General features: G+C 52.2%; 1 protein-coding gene across 3 annotated transcripts in view; it reads left to right on the forward strand.

Annotated features, from left to right (window-relative positions):
- The first annotated feature begins 1307 nt into the window (after positions 1-1307).
- ZDHHC8 (zinc finger DHHC-type palmitoyltransferase 8) overlaps positions 1308-26377 on the forward strand; it is a 76126-nt gene continuing 51056 nt past the window's right edge. For all 3 annotated transcript variants that reach the window (XM_069100865.1, XM_069100863.1, XM_069100864.1), the window contains exon 1: positions 1308-1456. In XM_069100865.1, coding sequence (XP_068956966.1) covers positions 1350-1456 — 107 coding nt within the window. In that variant the 5' untranslated portion in view covers positions 1308-1349. The remainder of the gene's footprint in view (positions 1457-26377) is intronic.

Below are 26377 nucleotides of genomic sequence, written 5' to 3' on the forward strand. Positions count from 1 at the left end.
GGGAGACAGTGTTTCAGCCTCGGCTCCCCAGGGAAGACCTTGCCACTCTCTCCATGACCCCTAATGTCCAAGCTAGAAGATTTGTGCCTGTACGTTTGAGATCATAGGAGTGCCCCCATCTGTGCCTAGGCTACACACACACAGAGTTACAGCATCATAGATTTACAAGGAGAAGGATTCCTAGAGATCTTGTTTTAGAGAGGAGGAAATGAAGGTCGGGAAGGAAAGAACATGGTCAAAGTGACACAAAGAATCAATGGCAGAGACAGAATTCAAACCCAGTTCTTTGGTCCCCGAATCCAGCCTCACTGATGACCTGGCTCATTGGATCATAGATGGAGAGACGGAAGGAACCTCAGAGATCTAGTCCCACCCCTTCATTTTACAGAAGAGGAAACTGAGGCTCAGTGAGGTGAAGGTATTTGTCAAAGGCCCAACAGCTGTAACTGTGGAGACCCGAATCCAAGGCCTCTGGATCCAAAGCTCCACGTTGAGGGCCTAGGGATGGACTAGGTGGGGTTGGGGTTTGGGGGCGGAAGAAGACCAGGGTAGCCCCAGAAGGGTATGTACCTAAGTAACAGGGGTAGCTGATCGCTCCTAGGCTTTAAGATCGGCACATTCTGTTTGGGGCCTCTCACAATTCCCTTTTACAGAGGGAGAAACTGAGGCTCAGAAAGGGTCTCTCAGCTAGGTGTCAGAGGCAGAATTGGAACCCAGGTCCCCAGTGACTGCATCTGTCACTCTCGCCACTCCAGTGTTCCAGCCTGGGAGCAGGGTGGGCTCTGCCCCGCACCCAGTGCCAGGGCGCGTGTGGAAAGAGCCGACAGGCAGCCCCGCCACCACCGCCCGGCGCTGGGGCCTCGGTGCCACCTTAAGGGGCGCTGACATCAGCCTGGGCCGGCCCGCCCCCCGCTTCCCCCTCCCCCGTGGGTGGGATTTCCTGCGCCGCCGCCGCCGCGGGTCAGCTGGTCCCAGTCCCTCCCCGCGCCCGCCCCCTACCCCTCCCGCCTCCCCCCAGCCGTCCCCTCCCGCTCCCGCTCCCGCTCCCCCGGGCAGGTTCCGCGGCCACTCCGCTCTCCTCCATCCCGTCCCGTCCCGTTCCGTCCCGGCCCGGCCGCTCCTGCTCTGCCCTGGCCGGCCCACGGCCACTCGCCACCGCCGCCGCCGCCGCCGCCGCCGGGGCCGCTGCCAACCCCACAGGCTCCGGCTCGGGGTCCGAGGCCGCGTCTCAGGCCGAGCGGGCGGCCGGAGCGGGGCCGCGGCCCCCGGCCCACGGCGCCCGGCCCTGCGTGGCCGCCTCTGCCGCCGCCCGCGCCCGCCGGGGCCCGGAGGGATGTGGAAGCCACAGGATGCCCGGCCTCGGCACCGGAAAGAGGTTTAAGCCCACCAAGTACATCCCGGTCTCCACGGCCGCCGCCCTCCTGGTGGGCGCCTCCACGCTCTTCTTCGTCTTCACGTGAGTGCGCCCGGGGGACCTAGACTAGGAGACTGGAGGCGGGGGGACCCGGACCGGGGGACCGCAGGCGGGGGGAACCCGGACGGGGGGGCCAGAGGCTGGGGGACCCGGACCACGGAGCTGGGGGAGGAGGTGGTACGGACTCAGACTTGGAGACTGGAGGCGGGGGTGGGGGAGACCCAGACTCGGAGGCCGGAGGCTGGGGGGCCCGACCAGGGGGCTGGGGAGCGAGGAACTGGAGCAGGGGACCGAAATCAGGGGGCCGGAGGCGGGGGGGGGGAGGCCCCGACCAGGGCGCCCATGGAGCCGGGAGGGGGTCGCCGGAGGCGGGGGGGACGCAGGCGGGGGGGGGGGGGGGGGGGGCGGGGGGGGGGGGGCGGGGGAGCGAGGGGGGGGAGAGGGAACCCGAAAGGGGGGGGGGGGGGGGGGGGGGGGGGAGACCCCGACCAGGGCACCCATGGATCCAGGAGGTGGACGCCGGAGAGGGGGAACTCCAAGAGGGGAGCTGGAGGTCGGAGGTCGGGGTCTCCTTCCCGCCCTGCCTGCATCCCCGGGGCCTCCTGGTAGCCAGGGCCTCCCCACACTCCACCCCTCTCGGGGCTTCCCCCATCCCTGACCCGGCCCGGCTCTGGGTTATGGGCTGCGGACCTGGACTGCGCTGTGCTCTGCTCCCTCGAAAGAAAGGAGGGAAAGAGATACCGGGAGGACCGAGGGCTGTAGCCCGGTTGGGCCGGGAGAGCGGGCCCTGGGGAGTGCCCAGATGGCCATAGGCGCGCGGCTACCTAGGATAGAGAACGGAACAACTCCATCCTCTGCTTTGCCCTGACCCCTTGCTCTCTACATACCGCCCCCCCCCCCCTTCCTCCCTCCTTTTCCCAGTGCACCCCCCCCCCTACTCCTTGAGCTTCCTGCTCCTGTCTAGCTCCGGCTGACCTCTTGAACGCCTCGCCCCCCCTCCCCCTCCACCCCCATACGTACCTTCGGGCTCTGGGTGCCCTTCCCGCCTTCCTTGGTCTGAGCACCCAGGTCTCTCCCCACCCCTCATTCCCCTTCACTATTCCAGTCCAGCCATCCCCTCTAACCCTGACTCACCCCGGGTTTCTCCCTCCCCCGCGTCCCACCCCCCTCTCCCCCCCAGGAGCAGTGCCCCGCACTGGGTGAGAGTCCTGTGGTGAGGTGCTGCTCAGTCTTGCCAGCCCGGTGCACAGTGGATGGACGGCTTCTGGGAGGGGGCTGTGTGTGTCTGCCGGAGGATGCGGCTTGTGGCTCTGTCTGCTGGTCTCTGCTGGCCTGGATCTGGGGGAGGGGTCCGGCTATGGGAAGGAAGGACTTTGGGAGGCTGAGGCTGGGCCCCCGGGGCCTGAGGAGGGCAGCCCCCAGATCCTGGAGGGTCTAGGCTCCCTGAGCCCCTCCTACCTGGCTTGCCTCACCAGCCCCCCACTCGCCAGCCTCTGTTTGTGTTCCATAGGCAGTGTTTTGATGAAAACAAATTGCAGCGTTCAGATTTCCTGGGCAATACTTTCTCTCTGCCATTGGCTCCTGCCGCCCCAAACGGGCCTGTCAGTCATAACTCAGTCTTATGAGGCTTGGGAGGCAGGGTTGGGGGATGGGGCTGGGAGGCCCAGGAGCCCCAGATTTGGAGTAGAAAGACTTGGGGTTCCATTCCTGGCTCGGTGACCTTGGGTAAGTCCTTTCTCTAACCAGGAACCTCAGGTGACCTAAAATGAGAGGGCACTTAGGGCTTCCTCTGGCCTTCCTAGCTCTGACATCCTCTGCTCTAAGACTGCTTGCATGTGGTCTGTTCCAAGGCCCCTCTGGCTTTGGCCCTCTCTACTCTTTCCTCAGTCAAAGCACAATCTTCCACACAGGGAGGCCTAGTTGAGTCCTGGGTCTGGCCAGTTTGGGCCTGGAGCAGGGGGAGGTGGAAGGGAAGAAAGGGGAATGCAGAGAACATTTCATTCTAGAGAAGGAACATCTCCTTGGTCACCTCAGACTTACCTTCATGACAAGGTGTCATCCAGCCTCTGACTGAAGATGTCAACCGGCCAACCTGAGTTCAAATCTCAGTTCTGCCACTTACTAAGTGTATGACCTTGGGCAAGTCTGGGCCGCAGTTTTCTCACCTGTAACATGGACAAGGGGTTGAACAAGGGGGCTTCTTTGTTCTCTTCTGCCTTGGTATCCAGGTTGTCAAACATTCTTCCCCAGAGGTGGGCCACCCTGTCACCTGGCCCTGCCCATCAGAATGAGCCCCAGCAGCATCCAGATGCCTTTTTTTTTTAGAAAACTGAGGAAGCTGACTGAAAGATTTGGCATCAGGATGCCTGGGTTCACAGCCTGATTCGACTACCAACTCACTCTGGGATCCCTGGGCAAGTCACTTCCATCTCTCAGCCCCAGCCTCACTTTTCCTTTCTGGAAAATGGCACTAAATAGTCCTCCCACTTCCTACCTCATCAGGCTATTGTGTGGAAAGAGCTTCCCAACCTTTAGATACTAGAAAAATGGCTTTGTGGAATTGCTGCTCTCCTCCATGCTCCCCCAGGGACTTTGGGCCTCAGTCTCCTGATCTTTAAAATGAAGGGGATGGGCTCCAATGACCTCCCAATCTCTTATTCTTTATTTGTTATCACCTAGAGTGGGAGCTTTTTAAGCATTAATATTCATTTAGAGATACTGCCATAGGATCCTCTGATTAACAAAGAGTGAAAGTTGAGGGTCACCCAAAGGACGAGGGAGAGGCGCCTAGTGGGTGTGAGTAGGCTGTAGACCGTTGCTATCCAAGAATTATGCAAGAGCAGTGTTGCAAAGGCTTGTCAGCAGAGGGATGTGGGACTGGAAAAGGAGATGGGGGGGGGGGGCCCTGGCCGTGGAGCCAGAGTTAAGGATAACAGATGCCCAGCCATCCAATCATCAGCCTAAGGTCAACAGAGTGAGTGGGGCAATTTGGGAGATTGGGGGGGGGGGCCAAGAGTCACCCAGGACAGGATGCGAAGGCACCAGTTGAAGGAAGGGGTTGTCCTCCTCTGGGAAGGCTCCGCTTCTAATAATGGTGTAGATCTTTGGTTCCCAACCTTTGAGTCGAAGGACACCTTTTAAAAATAAGAACATTTCTTTGCCTTCCCTCTGAGCAGAGTTTTACTACTATTAAGACCTACTGATTGAAAAAATCCACAAGCACAAAAAATTACTACTTATTCAAGAATGAATTTCTAGGTTCCCAATCATGACAAAATTTCAGAATCTCAGAGCTAGAAGGGGACTCAGAAGTATCTGGCCCAAGCTGTACTTGAACAAGCTGGCAAGCAGACACCCAGCTGCTACCTGAAGGCCGTCTATATGCATTTTGAAAAGAAAAATATTTCTGAATGATGATGATGAAGGCTAACGCCTTCTAGAGATTATCTCATTTGATCCTCATAAGAACCCTGGGAGGTATTATGGTCCTTACTTTACAGTTGAGGAAACTGAGGCAGAGAGAGGTTAATTTATTTGCCCAGCTAATATTTGTATGAGGATAGATTTGAACTCAGGTCTTCAGCCCTAACTGCCTTGGGAACCAGAAAACCTAGAATCTAATCATAGCACCGATTTACTGTGTAACCTTAGAAGAGCCCTTTCCTTTCCTCCCTTTGAGCTGGGGGTCACAATACCCACTCTGTCTATGGGGCCCAGTGGCTAGCAGGCTGGCCCTATGGTCCAGGCAATAGCTGGTGCCTCATCCTGCTGGCTGGTTTCTACAGGGTACAGAGGACAGAGCACTGACTCAGCTCCCACAGGGCCTGGCTTAAAGGCTTGCCTCTGAGACTTAAGAGTTGTATGTGCCCTTTTCTGCAAATTGAAGGGTTTTCTATAGATGGCCTCTGAGGTCCCTTCTAGGACTCAGAGCCATTGTTTTCAAAGTATTCAATTAAGTATAAAACTATACAGATGTGAGGGCTATTAAGCCCCTTGGCAGATGACAGACGGGACCCTATTACAGATGTGAGGGGGCGCCAAGCTTCATTGCAGATGGGAGACTTTAAATCCTGCTGCAGATGTGAGGGCCATTAAGCCTCATTATAATAGGAAAATTTAAACCCTATTATAGAAAGATATGAAGGACATTACGTCTCTTTAGTGGAAAGGGTACCAGACTGGGAATCCGGAGACCTGGCTTCTCTGCTGCCCCACAAAAGGACAGTGGCGCCTTGGGCAAGGCCTTTGGGCCTCAGCTTCTCCATCTGTAGAATGAAGGAGTGAGGAGAGGGCAGAGTGTCACTTGGAGGGTGAATCTCTAGTTTGGGGCATTTGGGGTGAAGGAATTTATTTTCAGGGTGGGCTCTTTGCAGGTGATTTGGAAAGTGGGCAATTGGTGGTGATTTTGGCACTTGCTCCTTGGCCACAGCAGCTTTTCTGAATCTCAGGACAACTCTGTGCAGAGTTCCTGTCCACACCTGACTGATTAGGAAATGGAGCCCCAGAGGGAGAAAACTGGTTCTGAGTTCAAATCCCACCTTTGACCCTTACTCCTCTTTTTGGGCAAGCTTTAATCTCTCAGATGGCAGTTTCCTTCAATGAGAGCATTGAATTGAATGACCTTGAAGTTGGCTTCCAAATATATGATCCTTTGGCCCTCCCAGGGTCACAAAGCCTTTATGTGTCAGAGGTGAGATTTGAACATGGGGCTTCCTCGGATGACTTTACCTTGTTCCTTGTTCCTTTCAGCTCTCTGGATAACAGGTTTCCCATGTCTCCTCATGGGCCTTATTTCCTGGATGGGCCCTTGGGGTGCAGCCTGGGAGTTCTATTCCTAGCCAGCCAAGGCTATGGGTGGGCTTGGCCACCAGCTAGCCTCCCCAGGCTGCAGGCAGCAGTGTCTGGCCTAGGGCCATATTCTCAGCTTGAGGTTAGCCTGGGAGCCATGGGACTGGGGACTCTGGCCACCTCTCCAAGTCAAGGACACTTGGATCTTTACAGGGCACCCCAACAGCTCCCTGAAGTAGGGAAACCACAAGGTCACATGGCCAGGGAGCAGTAACAATGATAAACATTTATGTGTTTGCAAAATGCTTTGTGTTATTTCACCTTCCCCTCAAACCTAGCAGGTGGGGACTATTCTCCTTTCAAAGCTGAGGAGAATGAGACGGGGCTGTTTCTTGCCCAGGTTCACATAGCTAGTGACTGAGGCTGAATTTGAACTCAGATCCTCTTAACTCCCCCAGTCCTGGGCTCTGTCTACTGTACTGGGCCACAGTCCTTCACATGGTTTCTTGGAGTCTGGGAGAATTGCAGCTTTTCAGATTTGTTCCCTTCTCTGGGCATCAGTTTTTCCACCTATAGAATTAGGGAGTTGGAGAAGAGCCCATATGTCTCCATCCCTTTGGGCTCTGAGCATTATTTGTCTAATAAATATATGGTAGGGTTGGGTGCTGTTCCCTGTACTTAGTGCAGAGAGGGCTACAAGGTAGCCCCACCCTTCCAGGAGTCTAGGAGCATATACCTGTCCAGGTTAATACCTCTAGTTCTGTGAGTTTGACTGTGTGGAAATCCCAGCCCATCTATAATGGAGCAGATGAGTCTGAAGGGATTCCCTCCCTGGGTCTTGAAGAGCTGAAATGACTGGGCCAGGGCCATCTAGCTAAGTGTCAGAAACTGGGTTTCCTTAGAGTTAAAACTGCTCCCGAATGGGCCAGGCCGACTCAGGGCACTGGGTATCCATACCAAGAAATGCAAAGAACCAGGGTCCTGGCCCTCTGTGGGGGAGGCAGCTTACAAGCATCCATGTCTGAACAAGACCTATGCAGTGTAAATGGGAGATCACCGCTGAGGGCAGGCACATCTACACAGGCACTGGGCAGGGTGTCTGGCATATTAGGGCAATCTTCTTAGTGCTGTGTGGGCTGCACCCTAGCTCTCAAGCTCTATTTGTCCTCCGTGCCTCCTTTTCGACATGTCTTCCCCATTAGAATGGAAGCTCCCAGAGGGGAAGGATCTTTCTTTGTATTCCCAGCTCTCCAGACTAGGGGGAGGGAGGCACATAGTAGGTGCGGAAGGCATGCTTGTAGATTCATTGATTGGTTGAGCCCCAGATTTCTGAAGGTCTTTCACCCTCCTTCACCCTTCCCTGGTGCCCTCTTTGGGTATCTATAATATATAATAATTCAGTTCACTCCTGGAAGGTAGAAACAGAAACAAATAATTCAGTGAGGCCCAAGGAAGCAAGGAAAGAAGCTTTCATTAAATGCCTACTGCACTACCGGAAGTGCATCTAGGGGTTACATTGTTACTGTTTGAAGGGTGTTACATTATTACCATTTGAAGGGTGTTACATTGTTACTGTTTGGAGGGTGTTACATTGTTACTGTTTGGGGGTCCTGGAGGAGGTGGTACCACCGAAAGAGGGACAGGGAAGGCATCCAAAGTCCAGGGTTGGTGAAGTGTGGGGGGAAGGGCCCTGGACTTGGAACATGGTTCAAACACTGGCTGGGCCACATCTTGCCCAAGCTGCCTCACTTTACTCATCTGTAGAACTAAGGATGTTGAGCAAGGTGACTGCCAAGGTCTTTTCTGACTAAATTTCCAAATTCTGATCCCAAGTCAACTCTTGCTTTCAAAGTGCTTCTGGTCTAAACGGGGAAAAATATTGGTCACAAGGAAGCTGGTGAGGGAGAAAGGCCAAGCAGAAACCCCTGGACAAAGCCCTTCCCCTTTTGAGGCCTCCATTTCTCCATCTGTAAAATGAGAGATTGGAATGAAGACTCTCTGAGGTCTCTCCCACCTCTCAGTTCTATGAAGCCCACACCCGGGAAACCCGGCATTCAGGGCCGCTGGGCCATGGGGTACAGGCTGGGGTTTTCATAGTGTCCAGCTGACTTCCAAGGGATGTGTGTGTGTGTGCGTGCGTGCATCTATGTGTATGTCTGTGTGAATATCTGTACGTGTGTCTCTGTGCATGCATGGAGAATATGTGTGTGCATTTGTGTGTGAGTTTGTGTGTGCATCTGTGTATGTCTGTGTGAATATCTGTACTGTGTCTCTGTGTGCATGCATGGAGAATGTGTGTGTATGCATCTGTGTGTATGTCTGTGTGAATATCTGTACGTGTGTCTCTGCATGCATGGAGAATGTGTGTGTGCATCTGTGTGTGAGTTTGTATGTGTGCATCTGTGTGTATGTGTGTGAATATCTGTACATGTGTCTCTGTGTGCATGCATGGAGAATGTGTGTATGTACATCTGTGTGTGTTTGTGTGTGTGTCTGTGTGTGCATCTGTGTGTCTGTATTTCTGGGTATCTGTGTCTGTGTTGAGGGGGGCCCTCCCTGGGCACTGGGGCACCACGTTGGCCATGTCTAGGCTGTGTCTCTAGGGTGTCAAAGCTGAAGCTTGCCTTGCGCCTTAGACCCATTTGATTTTTATCTCCTGATGGAGAGTTGGGCAGGGCTGGGAGCCCTAGCAGGCAGACTTGGCTTTGCCGCCTGATCAATACTCCTTGAATTAGTAGCAGACGGCTGCCCCAGCCCTTGACCCCCATGGATTTATCATGAGGCTAGTGGCTAGAGAGAGGAAGCAGAGAGAGCTTGGGGTTCAGATCCTTGCCTGGTTAACTTGTGTGACCTCTGGTGAGTCACTTCCTCCCCTAAGGTCTCAGTTTCCCCATCAGCAAAGCGAGGGGATTGGATTATTGTTAAGTCATGTCTGACTCTTTCTGACCTCATGCAGTTGTCTTGGAGTGGTTTGCCTGTTTCTTTTTCTGGTGGCTTAAGGCAAACAGAGGTTGTGATTTGCTCAGTCACATGTACTAGCTTACACAGCTAGTAAGTGTCTGAGTCTGTATTTGAACTCAGGTCTTCCTGACTCAAGGTCCAGCACTCTCCACTGAGCCTTCTAGCTGCTTCAGAGGCTAGATTAGAAAATCTTTCGGGCCCCTTCCAGCTTTGAATCAGTGATAAAGCATTTGTAAGAATACCACTATAAAAATAATAATAGCTTCTGCACCAACATCTGTGTTAGAGAAGGCTGTAGAGGTATGTAAAAAACTTGATAAGACCTTTTGAACCAGCAAATGTTTAAGGGCCTACTGTGTGCCATTCACTGTACTAGGCACTGGGGAAAGAAAGAGAGAGAGAGAGAGAGAGAGAGAGAGAGAGAGAGAGAGAGAGAGAAAGAGCCTGCTCTCTAAGAAGTTGCACTTTAATTCCTGGCACTTGACAGACATTTGAGGTGGATGTGGAAAGGTTGCTGCTTGATTTTTGAGGGATCATACCTGAAGAAACACTTACATATAATACATAATGACACATAATATACATCATCACAATATTGGCATTTCTCCTTTTACTGATAGGGAAACTAAGGCTGGGGGAGGGGGAGTGATTTGCTTAAGGTATTAGGCTAAAATGAGCTAACTCAGGATTTGGACCCATGTCGCCTGACTCTACATTTAATGTTTCCCACTATATTCCACTACCAACCATTTCATAAAGTAGATTCAGAGTCAAACAACCTGGGTTCGAATCCTGTCTCTGTTGCTTGCTGTGGGTTTGGTGGTGACCGAATGGATCACTTCCTCTCCCCAGGTCCCAGTGTCCCCCTCCTGTAAAAGGAGGGAGTTGGATTGGAGGACCTTGCAGTGCCTTTTGGCTCTTAACCTGTAGTCCTGTAATGGAAGTCTCCTTAAAGCCTTCCTGCCCTGAGCTCACCCGGTGTTTGTACTTGTCAGCCCTTTGATCAGCCAATCAGAAAGCACTGATTAGGTGCCCGTTAGGTACTGGGTAAAGGGTGTACAAAGGCTCACATAAGGACCTTATTAGAGATGTCGCTGTCTGAGTCTCAACCTTCTCTTTTTAACTAGAGTGTGAGCTCTAGTCACCCTCACTGCATCCAACTGAGTAGATGCTTAATAAGGTTAAAACTGAGTTCTCCTGTCCAGATCTTGCAGCATCTCTCAGGATGCCCCTTCAGATTCCTGATCCCTGTTTCTTAGACTCTGAGCTAGGAGGGTCCATCTAGTCCAGTCCTTAATAAACCTTCCTACTATGCCAACTGTCTCGTACATTGTCAAGTGAATTCTGACTCAGTCATGTCCAACTATCCATGACCCCATTGGGGATATTCTTGGCAGAGATACTGGAGTGGTTTGCCATGTCCTTCTCCAACTCATCTTACACATGAGGAAACTGAGGCAAACAGGGTTAAGTGACTTGCCCAGGGTCACATGGCTAGTAACTGTGTGAGGCTGGATTTGAACTCAGATCTTCTGGAGTCCAAACAAGTCCATTGCCCCACCTAGCTGCTGAAGCATGAGTTGGACTAAGAGGCCACTGAAGTGCCTTCTGACTGAAATTTTGTGGTTTTCAAGTCTTCTAGGAATGAAAAACTCTACCTGCAGAGGCAGGTAGACTCAGTTTCAATTCCATCTCCTGAAGGAAGTAGACTTCCTGGTTGTCTCTTTCAGTGACCCCCCCTCCCCCAACTCCTGCCCTACCCCCAATGATAGTGCCTTCCTGCTGGCATTACCTTTCATCTACTCTCGAGGGGTAGAACCATGTACAGAATGGGGAGACCATCAAGACAAAGTCCTTACCACATAGAGCTATCCCAAGGTGCAATGGGCTGCCTTTGTAGGGAGATAGTGAGCTCCCCATCCCTGGGAGGTAGTGAGTTCCCCAGTATTGAGGTCTTCACACAAAGGGCCAATGACCAGTTAGTTGTTGAGTCTGTCCTCAAAGGGACCCTCCTGCTTGACTGGCTTTGACTCTGAGCTAGCCCCCTTCCAGCTCCAACATTCTGTAATTCTGGGATTGTGTTCAATTGACACTTGAATTGGTGAGTGTTGTCAACCCGGGCCCACAAACCCTCTGGTACAATTACTGTGGCAAGTGGACCCCAATTTGGGGAACATTTAAAAACCTGAAACAGCTGGGAATCACTAGGGGGGTTGGGGAGGGGTCAGCCTTATGTGTGAGGAGAGATTTCTATATTCATCTTTTTCTTTTGTGGTGCCTTATGGAGATCTGGGAGCTTTCTCAGGAGTACCCAGGTATGGAAATTCTCTACAGTGGAGCAGGTCAGAAATACCTGTGTAGCTGATTGACTTAGGGAAGTGCCTGGGAAGATGTGTAACTGGAATTCAGATCTATTTAATGCCAGGAGGGGGCCAAGGTGAGAGCCAGGCCTGGTGTTGTGGGAAATCTGGAGAGATCACTGTCGCCTGGGGGCATCTGAGAAGGCTTCCCAGAGGAGGGGGCCCTCAGCTGACTCTCTAATGAAGGAGATTCCAACGTTCCAACAGCTGGAGAGAAGGATCAGTGCAGTCCAGGCATAGGAGATCGCTGTGTGTAACAGTCTGGGGAGGCAGGCTCCCTGAGGATGGGGGAGGGGTGCTTTCTGGAGCCCCTGGCATCTCACCATACACATCACAGCCTGCCCTGCTGGAGAAGAACAGTCCGCATTTATCTATTGGTTTATGGTTTACAAATTGCTTTATGTACAGGGCCTCTGTTTTCTCCTCTCCAGTATCAAGGTTAGAACCAAATCAGGAAGTAGCTGGTTGCCCACTGGTCAGGGACATCATGGAGGGGGCTCTCACTCAGAAGTGGGCTGGACTAGCTGCTCTCTGAGGGCCCTCCCTAGCCACAGATTCTCAGACACTGATCATACACTCTTTGGTCTCAAGGTAGAAAGGATCTCCAAGTCCATCTGGGCCGGTAATAGAAGATACTGAGGGTCAGAGAATGAAGGAACTCACCCAAGGTCACCCAGGTGAGGCAGGGTTTGAACCCAGCTCCTCTGCTCCCCAGTCAGAGCTCCTCCCAGTGTGCTACTCACCCTCCCCCATTGCTCTGAAAGACACAGGAGCTTAGATTCGGGTCTGCCTTCCTTGGCCAGATATCACTCTGTAGATCTTCCCTTCCCTTCCTCTTCTCTCTCCCTCTCCTCCTTCTCTCTGTCTCTGTCTGTCTCTCTGTCTGTCTCTCTGTCTCTGTCTCATCTGCCTCTCACCTCTCCCCTCCCTGCCTCATCTCTCTCTACTCCCTCTCAGCATAGGACAGTGTAATGGAGACTGCCTCTGGAATCAGAGGACCTGGGTTCAAATCCTGCCTCCCTGTGCGATGTTGGGCAAGTCACTGACTCCCTTGGCCAAGTCAGTTTCCTCACCGTAAAATGAGCAGGGTGAGACCAGATGGTCTCTGAGTCCCTCTCTAGCTCTATGTCTCTGATTCTCCTTCTTTCTTTTCTCTTCTGGACTCATCCCCCTCTCCTTTCTCTCCTCTCAATCCTCTCTCCTCTTCATTCTCTTTTTCCTTTTCTTCTCATTCTTCCCCTCCTTCTCCTCTCCCTCCCTTCTCTTCCCTTTCTCTCTCCCTTTCTTCCATTTCTTCTGTCTCCTCCTTTCTCTTCCCTCCTCTCCCTTCACTCTCTCCTTTCTCCCTCTTCTCTCTCTTTCTCCTCCTCCTCTGTCTCTTCCTTTCTCTTTTCTTCCCCTCTTCCTTCATTGTCTTCTCCTCTTTCTCCCTTCCTTTTCTTCTTTTTCTCCCTCTCCCTCATAGCTTCTTCAGTCTCCTAGTCTTCCTTCCTTCTTTCTCTCTTTTCTCCACTCTTTCCCCCTCTTCCTCTTTTTCAAAATGAGCCATTCCCTCCCCCCTTCTCTCTGGAAGATCTCAGCTCTCAGGTCACTCAGCAATTTCTGCTTGAGTATTAGTGGTTGAGGATGTTCCCATTTTCTAGACTGTTGGCACCCCCTCCCCTCCCCCAAGGATAAGGAGGACCTTGTGGACACTTGGGGCAAGGCACCTTGACCCAAAGGAATGTGCTTCTAAAGAAGTCAGAGAGAAATGCGCCACTACCCACCCCAGTAGGACACTCTAAGAGCCTGAAGTGCCAGCTCCATAAACAGGTTGGAGAGTTAGCAGGGCATAACCACGAGATAAGCTATCACTTACTGCCGTGGGCTGGGCCACGTCAAGCTGGGCATCCATCCCACTGGGCTGTGAAAGGTGGTGAAGTGTGAGGACACGGAGAGAAGCCAGGATGAGAAGAGCCTCAGAATGTGGAAAAGCTGGCAGCCCTGGGAGGGACAAGAATCAGGGTGTAGGCAAGGGGTCCAGAAACTTGGGGATGCCCTGCTTGGAGGCCCTTTGCTTAGCCAACAAGCCTCGTAGATGCTGTGCTTGCCGCTGGGGTAAGACCCAGTCCCAGAGCAGCGCCATCCCAGGCCTCTCAGATGGTAAGCAGCCTTCCTTAGCGAAAGAGCTAAGGGCCAGGGGAGGCTCTGGCCAGGTCCCTAATGTGCCGCCCCCCACAGCTCCTAGTTCTGCCCTATGAGGCTGCTAGACTTTGGACACCTCACTCTGAGCCTTAGTTCCCTTCTTTATGGACTGAGGGCATCATACTGTGGCCTCAGAGGGCCCTCACAGTTCAAGAGCCAAGATCCTGTACTCTGCTGAGCTGGGGAATGTTTGTCCTGGACGGCAGGGGCAGAAATGCTTTCTTCGGGTATTTGAAGGCAGAGATCTTGGGGATGAGGGAACAGATTTGTTCTATAAGACTCCTGTGGGGGGGCAGGCCTGGGAGTCACAGGGACGCAGATATGGCCTCCATCTTTATTAGACCTGGCCCAAAGGCTGCCTTAGAAAGTGGTGGGCTCCTTCCCTAGCTAGAGTTCAGACCATAGATCTTTTAGGGATAGAAAGGGCTTTAAAGGTCATTGAGTCTAGCTCCCCCTCACCCCCCATTTTACAGATGAGGAAACTGAGGCACATAGGTAGAATGACTTCCAGGGTCACCCAGCACAGAGCTAGCAAGGATCTGAAGTAGGATTCAGACATAGATCTTCTGGGCAGTGGTTAGAGCACTGGGCCTGGAGTCAGGAAGATCTGAGTTCAAATGTAGCCTCAGATACTTGCTAGCTGTTTGCCCCTGGGCAAACTTTATCTCTGTCTGCCTCAATTTCCAGAACTGCAAAGCAAGGATAATGAGAGCCCCTACCTCCCAGTAAGGATCAAATGAGATACGTGTAAAGTACCTAGCGTGTCATTGTCGTTTTCCTGGGCCCAGCCCATGCTCTGGCAAATGCCCCGGCAAATGCCCCAGGCTGCCTCAAGTCGCCTGCTGGGCTGGGGTTCCTAATTTTGGCTTGGTTTGGGTCAGATGCTCCTGAGGGCCTTTTCTGCTCAGAGATGCCTGGCGGGCTTTACGCCAGTGGGGGTGGGGTCCTGTAGGGAGCAGAGCAGCCCAAGCAGGGCCGGAGGAAGCTGAGCACCAGCTTCCAGGATGGCACAGTACTGCGGTGTGTGTTTATAAAAAGGCCTGTGTGGACGGGCTTATTTTTGGAGCCGTAGAGACAGAATGTGTCCTTGGCAGCAGCTCTGGTGGGGACTTGGGAGGCACTGAGGCTGATGCGGGTGGGCTGGGGACTTGGTGGGGACAGGCCTAAGGGGGAACTTGGCTCCACTGTCCAGGGACCTGGTCATCAGAAGTCCCTGGTGGTGGGGAAGTCAGAAAGCTGCCCTCCAGGAGTCACCAATATGTTGCCTGATAGGACTTTGGTTTTTAAAGAATCTTTTATTGATGCCCACCCAATGATTTTATCCTGCTAACTGCCCCGTCCCCCCAAAAAGTGCCCAACAACGTTTTTTGTTACAAAGAATTCTAGTTAAGCCAACAATTCGTCATGTCACAAAGTATGCCCCATTATGCCCCTGTGGTGCACCACCTCTCTGCTGAGAGGAGGGAGGTTTCCTTTGCCACCTTATCACATTTTGGAGATGCTCATATTTCTCTTAATGGCTGGCCCTGAGGTATTGTGGAAAGAACATTGGTTTTGAAGTCAGAGGATCTGAATTTGAATCTTTCCCCTGCTGTGAACTTGTTACGTGGCCTGGATAAAGTCAGTTCCTCTTTCTATGCTTCCATTAAGCGAGGCCCTTGGAGGAGCTCTAAGGGCCCTCCCAGCTCTGACATTCTGTGTTTTAAGGTTCTGCTGTCCCCACTGGAATTCTCTGTTCTAAGGTCCTGTGCCTCCCTTACCCCCCTCCCCAGCTGTAACTTTCTGGGTTCTAAGACCCCTCCTAGCTCTGGCTTTCTGTATTTCTGTGAACTCAAACTGAGCAGTAATGGGGTCACTCCCCTGCTCCACAGTCCATAGTGACTCCCCATCGTCCACATGACAAGGTCTGGGCCATGGGCAAGCAGGGGTTTTCCACTGATGTCAACTATCCAGACTTGTTCAGTATCTGACTGTCTCTGTCTCCAACAGGCTCAGCTTTTATGGGCCGTGACACATTTTGGAGACTGAATTACTGGAAGCTGCCCTCTCCCCCAAGCTCACATTTTACAGAGTGAGTCTGGAGAGACTGAGTGACAGGGGAAGGCCCCAGAGCAGGCCAGGAGCTCTTGCTTTGTATTCCTTGCTCTCTCTGACTGGTTCTCTACAGGCCCAGCCACAGCCCCCGAGGCCCCTAATGAAGATTTCTGATGGTGGGTGGAGGGTGCGGTTGGGGGTGGGTTGGACCAGAGTGAGTCATAGCCATGAGACTGGAGAGATGCCTGGCAGGCTCGTGTTGGGAAAGTGGAGACAGCCCAGGAGAGGAAAAGGACTCTAGGCTATGAGCCTTCAAACCAAGTCCCTTCCTCTAGCTGGGCCTCAGTTTCCCCATTTCACACATGAAGGGGCTGGGGCCTGGTAGAACAGGAGAAATGACAGATTATGACCCAGGCAAGGCATCATGGCAAAGCTTCATGATATCTTCCTGGACTTCAGGAAAGAAGATATAATCAATAAACATTCATTAAACACCTACTGTGTACCAGTCGCTGTGCTAAGTGCCAGGCTTACCAGGATGACCAGTGACTAAGTTGGGCTTTGGACCCCAGATCCAGCACTCGCACAGGTGCACTGTCCAGGTCTGAGAACTAGAGAGGCTATGGGGACCCTTGGGGGAGGAGAGGTTTGGGGGACTTGGTCTGAGACAGATGGAAGTCCCAGAACTCACCATTTTAATAGAATTTGAAAGCTAAAAGGCGGATGAAAGAAGAATTGCTTCAAAGAGGAAGAAACTGAAACCTTCAGAAGGGAGGGACTGACCCAGGGTACTCAACTAATAAACGCCAGTGCTCAGGGAAACCCACATGGCCAACACATAAGGACAGAGCCAGAGCGAAGGAAGCAGAGGAAGTAGATGGTGTCAGGCACCTGGATGGGGCTGATTCTTACCAGTGGCCACCAACTTTGGCTCAGAGCTTCCTGGCTCCAAGGTCGCAAAGGAATAATACTGAGCTTTGCAGCTTTGCTTGTCTAATAAGAGAAAGCAGACAGACAGACCTACAGACACAAACTTTTTTCCGGGAGCTCAGCCTGGGCAGGAATTTCTTCTGTGGGTCCTTATGTGTAAGACTTTGGATGACTGAGAAGACAGGATGAACCCTGTGGGGAGATGCTGGAGAGCCCAAAGTGGGACATCTGGGCAGCCCCCCTGGGTGTGTCTCATTGTCCCAATACGGGAGAGGAGGCAGGGAGGAGCAGGGGAGCTTGTGAAATTCTCACAACACAATTAGAACAGTTTCTTTGGCTTGAAGAGACACTCAGGCCTTCTCCAGCTTCCAAAGGGGTCAGGCTCCACAATCCCTTTCTTAAGTGAATTGTTTGGAACTGGGAACTTGGTGTGTTTTCCTGGAGAGAATCTGGTGGGCAGGGCCCAGCCTGGGCTTCTTTAACCCCTGCTGTGCCTGAAATGCTGGTGTGTTTTCAATGAATAGAGCATGCTAGGCAAAGAATCAGGGGGGCCCAGAGCTGGATGGGGCCTCACAGACCATCCAAGGAAGAAATCACCCATTTCTCCGCTCAGTAGCAGAGACCAATGGGGGGAGGGAAATAGAGTCTGATTTCCATAGGAACAGCAGTTCCCGAGGGAATGGGCTACTCTGGGAGGTGGGGGTGCCCCCTCCTTGGAGGCCTTCAGACAGAGGCTGGCTGCCCACTCAAAAGACATGTTCTGAAGGGTTCCCTGAGTATGGCCCAATTGCTCTATGTGCCTCTGAAATCCCCTTGGGCTCAGACAGTCTCTGGTTCCTACAGGGGTGCTGAGCTCTTCCTGGGGCTGGGGGGGGGTGGCCATTTCAGCGGGCAGCAGGTCTGTTACGGGTGCTGGGCAGCATTCCTTGTCCTCCCACGGTTGGGGAGGATGGGTACTTGTTGGTCGCCTCCCCTCTGTTGGGAGCCAGAGCCTCGTTCCTGGGCCATGCTCTGTGCTGGGTGGGAGGGGCTCCCCATCTCCACCTCCACCGGTGTTTCCATAACAACCTGCTGAGGCCTGAAGGGGATGTGGGCACAGGCAGCTCCATCTCCTCCCAAGCCTGGCATACTGGCCCAGGGTTTGCCCGAGGTCTACATGAGCTCACTGAAGCTTTGTGTGTTTGTCTTATCTGAGCCCTGATCCCATGGACTTGGGCCAGGAGACGAAGCCACCAAAGCCAGCCATGTTTGTGCCTAAGGAAGATTCCCACCCCTCCTGCCTCTGCCTCTGCCTCTCCAGAATGACAGAGTTAGACCTCAGGCCTTGAGCTGGGGTGTAGGAAGAAAGCGTTTCCCTCGGTTTGTGTTGCCCTAAAGTGAGGTGGGCCACTTTGTTATGTAGGAAGCTCCCTGTCCCTGGTGGTATCCAAGGAGAAGGGGGTGCCTGACTACTTCCTACACATCTGTTTCCATGCTGTTTCCCCATGGGGATGGGAGCTCCTTGAGGACAGAGACTATCTTTGTCTTTCTATGTATCCCCATTACTTAGGATAGGTCCTGGCACATAGTAGGTGCTTAATATTAGCTATTAGGGAATCTGTAAGAAGGGTTTCTTTTATCAGCATTCATGAGACTGGCTCTGAGATTCTCTGGTTTGGTGTGTGCCTTGTCTCATCTGATAGAGTGTAAACTCCTCGAGGGCAGCTCCCGATTCATTGTTGTCTTCTTATTCCTAGCACCTCACATAGTAGAGGGTCAATAAATCCTTGATCAATGGATGGATTGATTGGTGACCTAAGTACTGAGGATACAAAGTAAGGTAAAATCAGCCCCTGCCCTCTGGGAGCTCACCTTCTCATGGGGGAGGCAACATTCAAATAACTGTGAGAGAGTAGAGGGAAGGCTGCACTCGAACCCAGGACTTCCTGCCTCCATGTCCCTTCCCATCATGGGTAGTCTGTGAGGCAGAATAGAATGAACCCGAGATTCTGAGTGGGAAGGCCCAGGTTCAATTCCCAGCTTGGCCACTTGTACCAACTAGTCCCCTTAAAGTGCTCACCAGCAGAGCCCTCCAAGAGGGCAAGGGAGCTGTCCAACGCAGAGGAGGAGGGGGCTAAGTGAGATGGCCTCTGAGTTCCCTTCCACTTCAGTCTATGGTATGAGATCTCTTACTTAAGAGAAAGTGGGAGAAGCTTCTTATAGAAGGTGGGATTGTAGCTGGGACTTGGAGGTAGCCAGGGAAGCCAGGAGGTGGAGGAGATGGGGGAGAACATTCCAGGCATGAGGAGCAGCCAGAGAAAATGCCCAGAGCTGAGGCGGAAGGTCCACAGGGATGTGAGAAGGCAGAAAGGGGAAGAAGATGGGAACAGAGCAGGGCTGGGAGGGCAAGGGCTTCCTCCTTGTCTCCCTCATTAGACTGTGAGATTCCTGAGGGCAGGGATTGCCTTTTGCCTCTTTCTATCCCAGGCACTTAGCCTGGCACACAGTAGGTGCTTAATAATTTCTCACTGACTAATGGTTTCTTTGACAAACCCAACTCTTGGGGTGGCTAGGTAGCGCAGTGAATAGAGCACTGGCCCTGGAGTCAGGAGGACCTGAGTTCGAATTTGACCTCAGATACTTAACACAAGAAACTAGCCTCGGGCAAGTCACTTAACCCCAATTGCCCCACCTCCCCCCCTCCCTCCAAAAAGAAAAAAGAAAACCCAACCCTTGCTTGTTTTACCAAGCCCTCTATCCTATCATCCCACACCTCTCCTCTCCCTCTCCTAAACCCTCTGCAGTCAGGCTCCTGATCTCACTCATCTGAAAGTGCCTTGCCCTAGCCAATGGCCTTTTCTCAGTCCTCACCCCTCTCATCACCATCTCCTTCCAGCTATTCCTCTTTGGGTGTCTGTCTTCTGCTTCTCCTGCTTCTTTTCTGACCTTTCCTTTTGCAGGCTCCTTGCCTGGGTCACACCCACTGACCTTGGGCGGCCCCCACCACTCTGTCCTTGAGCCCTCTTGGCCTTCCCTTCTGTGATCCCTCACTGACCTCATCAGCTCTTCTGGGCTCAATTATCACCTCAAAGCAGACAACTCTCAGATGTCTTGATTGGGCAAACACTTATGGGACATCTCGAACCCCTATTCTGTGGACATCCCAGGCTCAGGAGTTAATATTTGTAAATAAATGAGGTAATCCTGGGAAACACTGATTCAGAGGTGTTCCCCCCACCCCTGCATGTCCAGAGCAGAACTCATTTTCTTTTCCCCCAAACCCTTCTTCCTACGTTCCCTGCTACTGTCGAGGGGTCATCCTTGGACTCCCCACTCACCCCCCCTTTCAGGTGCCAATCTAGTTTCTCCCCTCTCCGAAGCATCTCTATCTACATCCCCTTCTCTCCACTGATTCAGCACCACCCTTGCCTGGACCATTGTAATAGGCTTGTCCTTGGTCTTTCTGCCTTTCACCCTCTACTCCAGCACCATACCCCCAGCACAAAGTGATTTCTTTAGAGCCTGAGTCTGATAGATAAACTATTCAGTAAACATAAGTAGGTAGAATTCTCACTCAGGTCCTCCTGACTCCATTATACTCCCTGGCTGCTCCCAACCTTCCTGTTACCTCTCACACTCTACCCTCATTTCCTATCCTCCCCACACCTTTTCCCAGGGGTCTCTTCTCATCTCTGCCCATCCTCCCCACACCTTTTCCCAGGGGTCCTTCCTCACTCTCTACCCTCTATGCCTCTCAGAATGCCCAGCTTCCTTCCAGACTCAGCTCTGGCTTCTCCTGCTGCAGGAGCCCTTTCGTGTCCCACCCACTTTTGGAGCCCTCCTGGCCAATGTGGTGGTTGTGTTTGCTTTAGATGTTTCTTGTTTCCTCCATCCAGAAGGAAGGGCCTCGAAGGCAGAGCCTGTTTCTTTTTTGTCTGTATCTTCAACATCCAGCAGACACTCAGTAGACGTTTGCTGACTGATAGATTAGTTAACTTTCCTGCTCTGGGCCTCCATGTTCTCCTCTGTAAAGGGCTCAACTGGCCTAGAAAGAAGAGTGGTGTCAAACTCCAGTAGAAATGGGTCCCTGCAGGTCCCATATTGACTTAGGAGGCCTCACATTCACATTTCTTATGCTTTATTGTTAACTATTTCCAAGTTACATTTTAATTTGTTTACAAGGTGTGTTTGACACGTGCACCAGAAGGCCTTTCGTGTCCCTTCCAGCTCAAACATTCTATAACCCTACAACTGGGTGAAGGTTCTCCGCCCCCTCCCCCCCCAGGAGCAGGCAGCTGGGGGGGGCAACAGGAAGAAGAGGGGGAAGCGGGGAGGCCCCTCCCCCACCCCATCTCTGCTTTGCCCTCTGTTCACATCCCCAATACCCCATGCCGAGCAGAGAGACAGCAGTGATTAACGCTGAGCTCAGAAACACAACACATGCAGAAAATGTAAGGGGGGGGGGGCCCTTAGAACAGGGTGGGTCAGGGCTGGGGGGCCTTAGAAGGGGGGGTGTGAGGGGGGGGGGGGGCCTTACATCGGGAGAGGTGAGGAGGGGGAGGGGGGCTTAGAACAAGGGAAAAGGGATGTGAGAGCTTGGGGGGTTTTAGAACAGGGGAGGTCAGAGCTGGGGGGGAAGCCTTACAGCAGGAGATGTCAGAACTAGGAGGGGGGGCTTGAAACAGGGGATGTGAGAGCTGGGGGGGGTTCAGTTGTGTCTGACTCTTGGTGTCCCCATTTGGGGTTTTCTTGGCAGAGATACTGGAGTGGTTTGCCATTTCCTTCTCCAGCTCATTGTACAGATGAGAAAACAGAGGCAAGTAGGGTGAAGTGACTTGCCCAAGGTCACCCAGCTAGGAATTGTCTCCCCCCCTTTTTTTTTTGCTTTTTGGAGGGCAATTGGGGTTAAGTGACTTGCCTAAGGTCACACGGCTATTTTTTTTGTGTGTTGTGTCTGAGGCCGGATCAGAACCCAGGTCCTCCTGACTCCAGGGCTGGTGCTCTATTCACTGTGCCACCTAGTTCCCCCCCCCCCCCCCTTTTTTTTTTTGCTGCTAGGAATTGTCTGAGGGTGAATTAGAACTCAGGTCCCACCAAGCAGCTGCCCCAAGGGAGGAACTTCAGAACAGATTGATAGAGCTGGAAGGCCATAAAACAGAGGGGTTTTTTTGAGCTAGAGGTCCTGCAGTCAAATTGGTTGTTTGGGGATGGCAGGCAGTGCCTTTAGGCAAGCTCTCTTGGGGGTGATCAGGAGGGCTGGGCCATGAGCCCAGGCCCAGACCCTGACCCCGGCACTCCTTAGATTACATCATGTTATGTCCCTTCTTCGATCAGCTTTATCTGGAAGGTTTAAGAAGAAAAAACAAGGAAGCCACCCCCTGGGCTCTCTCAGGTGCCAAAGTCAATGGCTCAGCCAGGGTGGATTTCGGGAAAAGGCTAAGTTCTCCAGATGTTTCCTCTCCCCATCAGCCTAGGGACTCCGACAGGGCTGGGCTCCTCTTTCCGTCAAGCCCAGTCTGGGGCAGCTCCCAAACCTGGATCCCCTCCCCAGGACCCCGCCCCTGCTCAAGGGCCAATTGCTTCTCCCTCAGCATAAATGTCAACCCGCTCACTGTTTTGGAGGCTGAGGGCCTGCCTTCCAATCTTCCCCCTTCCTGCTCCTGCCAGAGAGAGTCTGGGCCAGCCCTTCCCACTTCCCCTGCCCCAGTTCCTTCCTTTGTGAGAGGCTGAGGTGCAATTAAAGGACCACTGGAGTGCCTTTCAGCTGTGTATCTGCTCGTGGAATGGAAGCTCCCTGAGGGAAGGAACTGGCTTATTTTTCATTTTGGTATCCCTGGCATTTAGCAGTCAGTTAGTTAGTCAGCAAAGCATTTATTAGGTATTTAGTATGTGTCAGGCAGGTAGCTAAGCACTGGAGACATGTCCCTGCCCTCAAGGAGTTTTCAATCTAATGGGGGACAGCATTTTTTTGTACATACAAGATATAAACAATGGATAGATATTGACAGACTGATTGATAAAACATCTGTCAGGAGCTTCCTATGTGCTAAGGCTACAAAGACTAGAAAACAAAACAGTTCCCATCCTCCCGGGGTGAGGGAGACAACCCTCCCATAACAAGGAGGGGGAAGTTGGGGGAAGCCTCTGCTCTACCAAATAGTTTGCTTTGGAGATAGCTGGGAAGTCAGCTGCAGCCAGGCCAGAGGAGGCCAAAGCTCACCTGAGGCCAGTCAGGGTGGATCCGGGGTTGGGGTCCAAGTTACTGGGGGTCTGACCTGGGAGGAGTAGATGGAAGGTGATCATCTGGGGGGAGGGGAGGGAGAGCGGGAGGGAAAGCACTAAAGACTGGAGGAACTGGGAAAGGCTTCCTGCAGAAGGTGGGGTTTTGGTTGGGACATAAAGGAAGCTGGTGGGGGGTGCAGTAATGGGAGTGGAGGAGGGAGTGTTCCAGGCAGGGAAGACAGCCAGAGACAAGGAGGGATGGAGAGTTTTATTCTTGGGATGGTAAAGGGGAAATGTATGGAGATTAATATGGAAGAAATGAAGAGTATTGAAAAGCACCTTAGAGGGAGAGGTGGAAGGTGTAAGAAGACTGGAAAGGTGTGGTTTGGGTAGTAGAGCCTTGAAGGTCAAACAGACAATAGGGAGCCACTGAAGGTCATTGAGGAGGGTAGTGCCTACACTTACATTTTGTGATGCTGGGATTATTCCCCAAGGGAGCCCCAGCCTTTTCTCCCTTGTGTCAGTCATCTGCCTCTTTGTTTTCCCTATCTTTCCACCTTCTTTGTTCCATTTCTGCTCCTGAAAAGCTGATGTGGAACTGGCCAGTGCTGGTGCCTTGTGGTAAAGGTGCCCAGCCTAGCTCAGATCAGAGAGGCCCATCTGGGAAAGGCCTCCCCTCCCCAACCTGGCCCCAGATCCCCCGATTTATTCTGGGGGTGACAGTGACTCCTAAAGACCTTTTTATGAGGGATAAAAAGGCTGGTTTTCATCTGCAGTGGCAGTACGGAAAGACACAGTGGTGGAACCTTAGCCATGTACTGGTGAGAGCTTTATAGAGTCGGGAAATGCTGGTGAGATGCTTGTTTAGCTCCTGGTTCATAGGTCTAGAATGGGAAGGAACCTCAGAGGCCACTCCCCCCTCCCCATTTTATAGATGAGGAAACTGAGGTTGGCTGGGGGAAATAACTTCCCCAAGGCTACTTAGGGAGTAAAAGGCAGAGCTGGGATTGGAACCCAGGTCCTCTGACACCCAGCTGGGTTCTATTCACTAAAATACTCTGCCTGTCCCACCATGACATGGTTTGGCAGAGTGTAATGTAATGCCAAAAGAAGGCAACTTCCCAGGTTCAAAATACCAGCATAGGTGCTCTCTATTTTATTCAGTGACAAACCAAGAACAGAGAAGATCAAAACATGACATCATTCCAAATACAGCATTTACTAAGTGTGATTAAATAATCTCCAAGTACTACCCCACCCCAGGACCTTCCAATCATTCAATCAATTACAAAGTCCCTGTTCCAAATACTTCTCCACCCCTAGGCTATACCTTAATTAAGTCCACCACAAAGCCCCTCTTCTCAAATGGAGATTAGTTTCCAAACATAGGTAAAGTACCTTCATTTGTCAATCACAGAGCACAATAAGGTCAAAAGTTCCCCACCCCTGGATCACAATAGAATCTACCCCAGAGTTACATCAAGTTTAAACACAGCACCTAATACCCAAATGAAGGTCTTTTCTTCATCTTGACACGAGGCAAGTTCTCAGCAATCTTAGTTCCTGGGGAGACAAGGCTTAGCAAGGCCATAAGATACATTGCCAGTCCCTTCATGAATTTATCCTCTGTCTGTAGAACAGTCCTAGAACCCCTGAACACATTAGCAAAGCCCTCTCCCAGGATTTCTGTAAACATACAACAAGAAAATCCTTCTTCAGGGCTTCTGAACCAACAGAAAGGCTCCCAGACCCCTGCAACAACAGCACTGTCCCTCACCAGTGGACAGCATTCACTCTCTGTCTGCAGGACAGTCTCAGGGCTTTTTAGCGAACAGCCAAATCTGGCAAAACAACATCAAAACAGACAGACAAAGTACCAGCAAAACAGCCATGTCTCCTCAGTCCTTGGCAGCTCAGGGGGCAGGTCTCAAAAGTCCAGGGCAATTCAAAGCGGCCACCAGCAATTCTCTTAGTCTCTCTCTCTCCACGAGGTGCTGCTTCCAAAAAGATCTTCCGCCTCTCTCCTGTCTCTCCAAATCTACATCACCAGCTCCTCCCACTTCAGGACTTTCTTTTCACATCAACAAGCCCATCCCACAGGTGGGATTAACAAACTCTGGGTTTTAATACAATCAATTTGAAAACCAAGCCAATACAGGGGAATCTTTAATTGCCATTACTATCACACAGAGGCAGCTGGGTGGTACAGTGGGTCAGTGCATTAGGCCTGGAGTCAGGGAGACCTGAGTTCAAATGTAGACTCAAATACATACTAGCTGTGTGACCTGGGGAAAATTATTTAACTTTTGTTTGCCTCAGTTTCCTCATCTGTGAAATAGGGATAATAGCATGATTAGGGTGGTTGTGAGGATCAAATGAGATAATATTTGCAAAGCACTCAGCATAGAGCCAGCACATAGTAGGTGCTTATTAAACTTGACTTTCCTTCCTTCCTCCCTCCTCCCCTTCCTTCCATCCTTTTTTCCCTCTAAAAATAAACTAGTTGGAAAGTGTCTTCACTAAGACCTCGGTAGCATCTGCTCTGAGCCATACACTTCCTCCAAAGAATCTTTCCACAATACCACCAAGAAATGGTCTTGAAGACTTCCAGTGATGGGGAGCTCACGACCTGTTGGCAGCAGCTCCCCACCAATGCCCTGCATCCAACTCTCACAGCCATGTGTTCTACTGGAATCTCCAATGGCCCAGAGCCTGCTTGGGTTGTTTGACTGCATACTCAAGATAGTAACAGACAAGAAACTCAGCTGGCCCTGAGTCCCCTCTCCTGAGCTGCCCAGGGGATGGAGCAGGCTTTCCTTATGCTCTTAGAACAGGGGATGTCAGGGCTGGGAGGGGCTTCAGAGCAGGGGATGTCAGGGCTGGGAGGGGCTTCAGAACAGGGGATGTCAGGGCTGGGAGGGGCCTGAGAACAGGGGATGGTAGGGCTGGGAGGGGCTTCAGAACAGGGGATGTCAGGGCTGGGAGGGGCCTGAGAACAGGGAGTGTCAGGGCTGGGAGGGGCTCAGTTGAGGAAACTGAAGCCCAGATAACCTGCATCACTGTGCAAAGACACTGGTGCTGAAGGAGAAGCAGGAGACCTTGTTCATCTTCAGTGTGACATTGGGCAAGTCATTTGCTATGCCTCAGTTTCCCTGATGAGGCTCCCTGAGCTCATCAATGCATGTGTCCCTTCCAGGAGTGCAGATTTTGCTCCATCCTGGGTCTTTCTAGTGGGTGGGATCCCTGTCCCTGTCTTCCCAAGAAAGGAACAGAGCTAAATGAAAGGGGAGGCTAGCGTTGGCCCAGCCCTTAGCAAGAGCTTGTTTGAGGCCCATTCTGGAGGGGGTGGAGAATGGTCAGGCAGCTGATGGAGGATGGGAGGGAAGGGTCCTGGGAGGGAGGCGAGTAAAGCTTCCTTTTGGAAATAAAAGCTGGGAGCCACCTCCCACCATCTCCAGAGGCTCCCAAAGGCAGGCTGCCCATTAATCTGCTTCTGTCAATGGTC

This window comes from Petaurus breviceps, unplaced genomic scaffold (genome assembly GCF_028583685.1).
Source record: "Petaurus breviceps papuanus isolate PSGF00001 unplaced genomic scaffold, PetGlider_PUasm1.0 428, whole genome shotgun sequence".
NCBI lineage: Eukaryota > Metazoa > Chordata > Mammalia > Diprotodontia > Petauridae > Petaurus > Petaurus breviceps.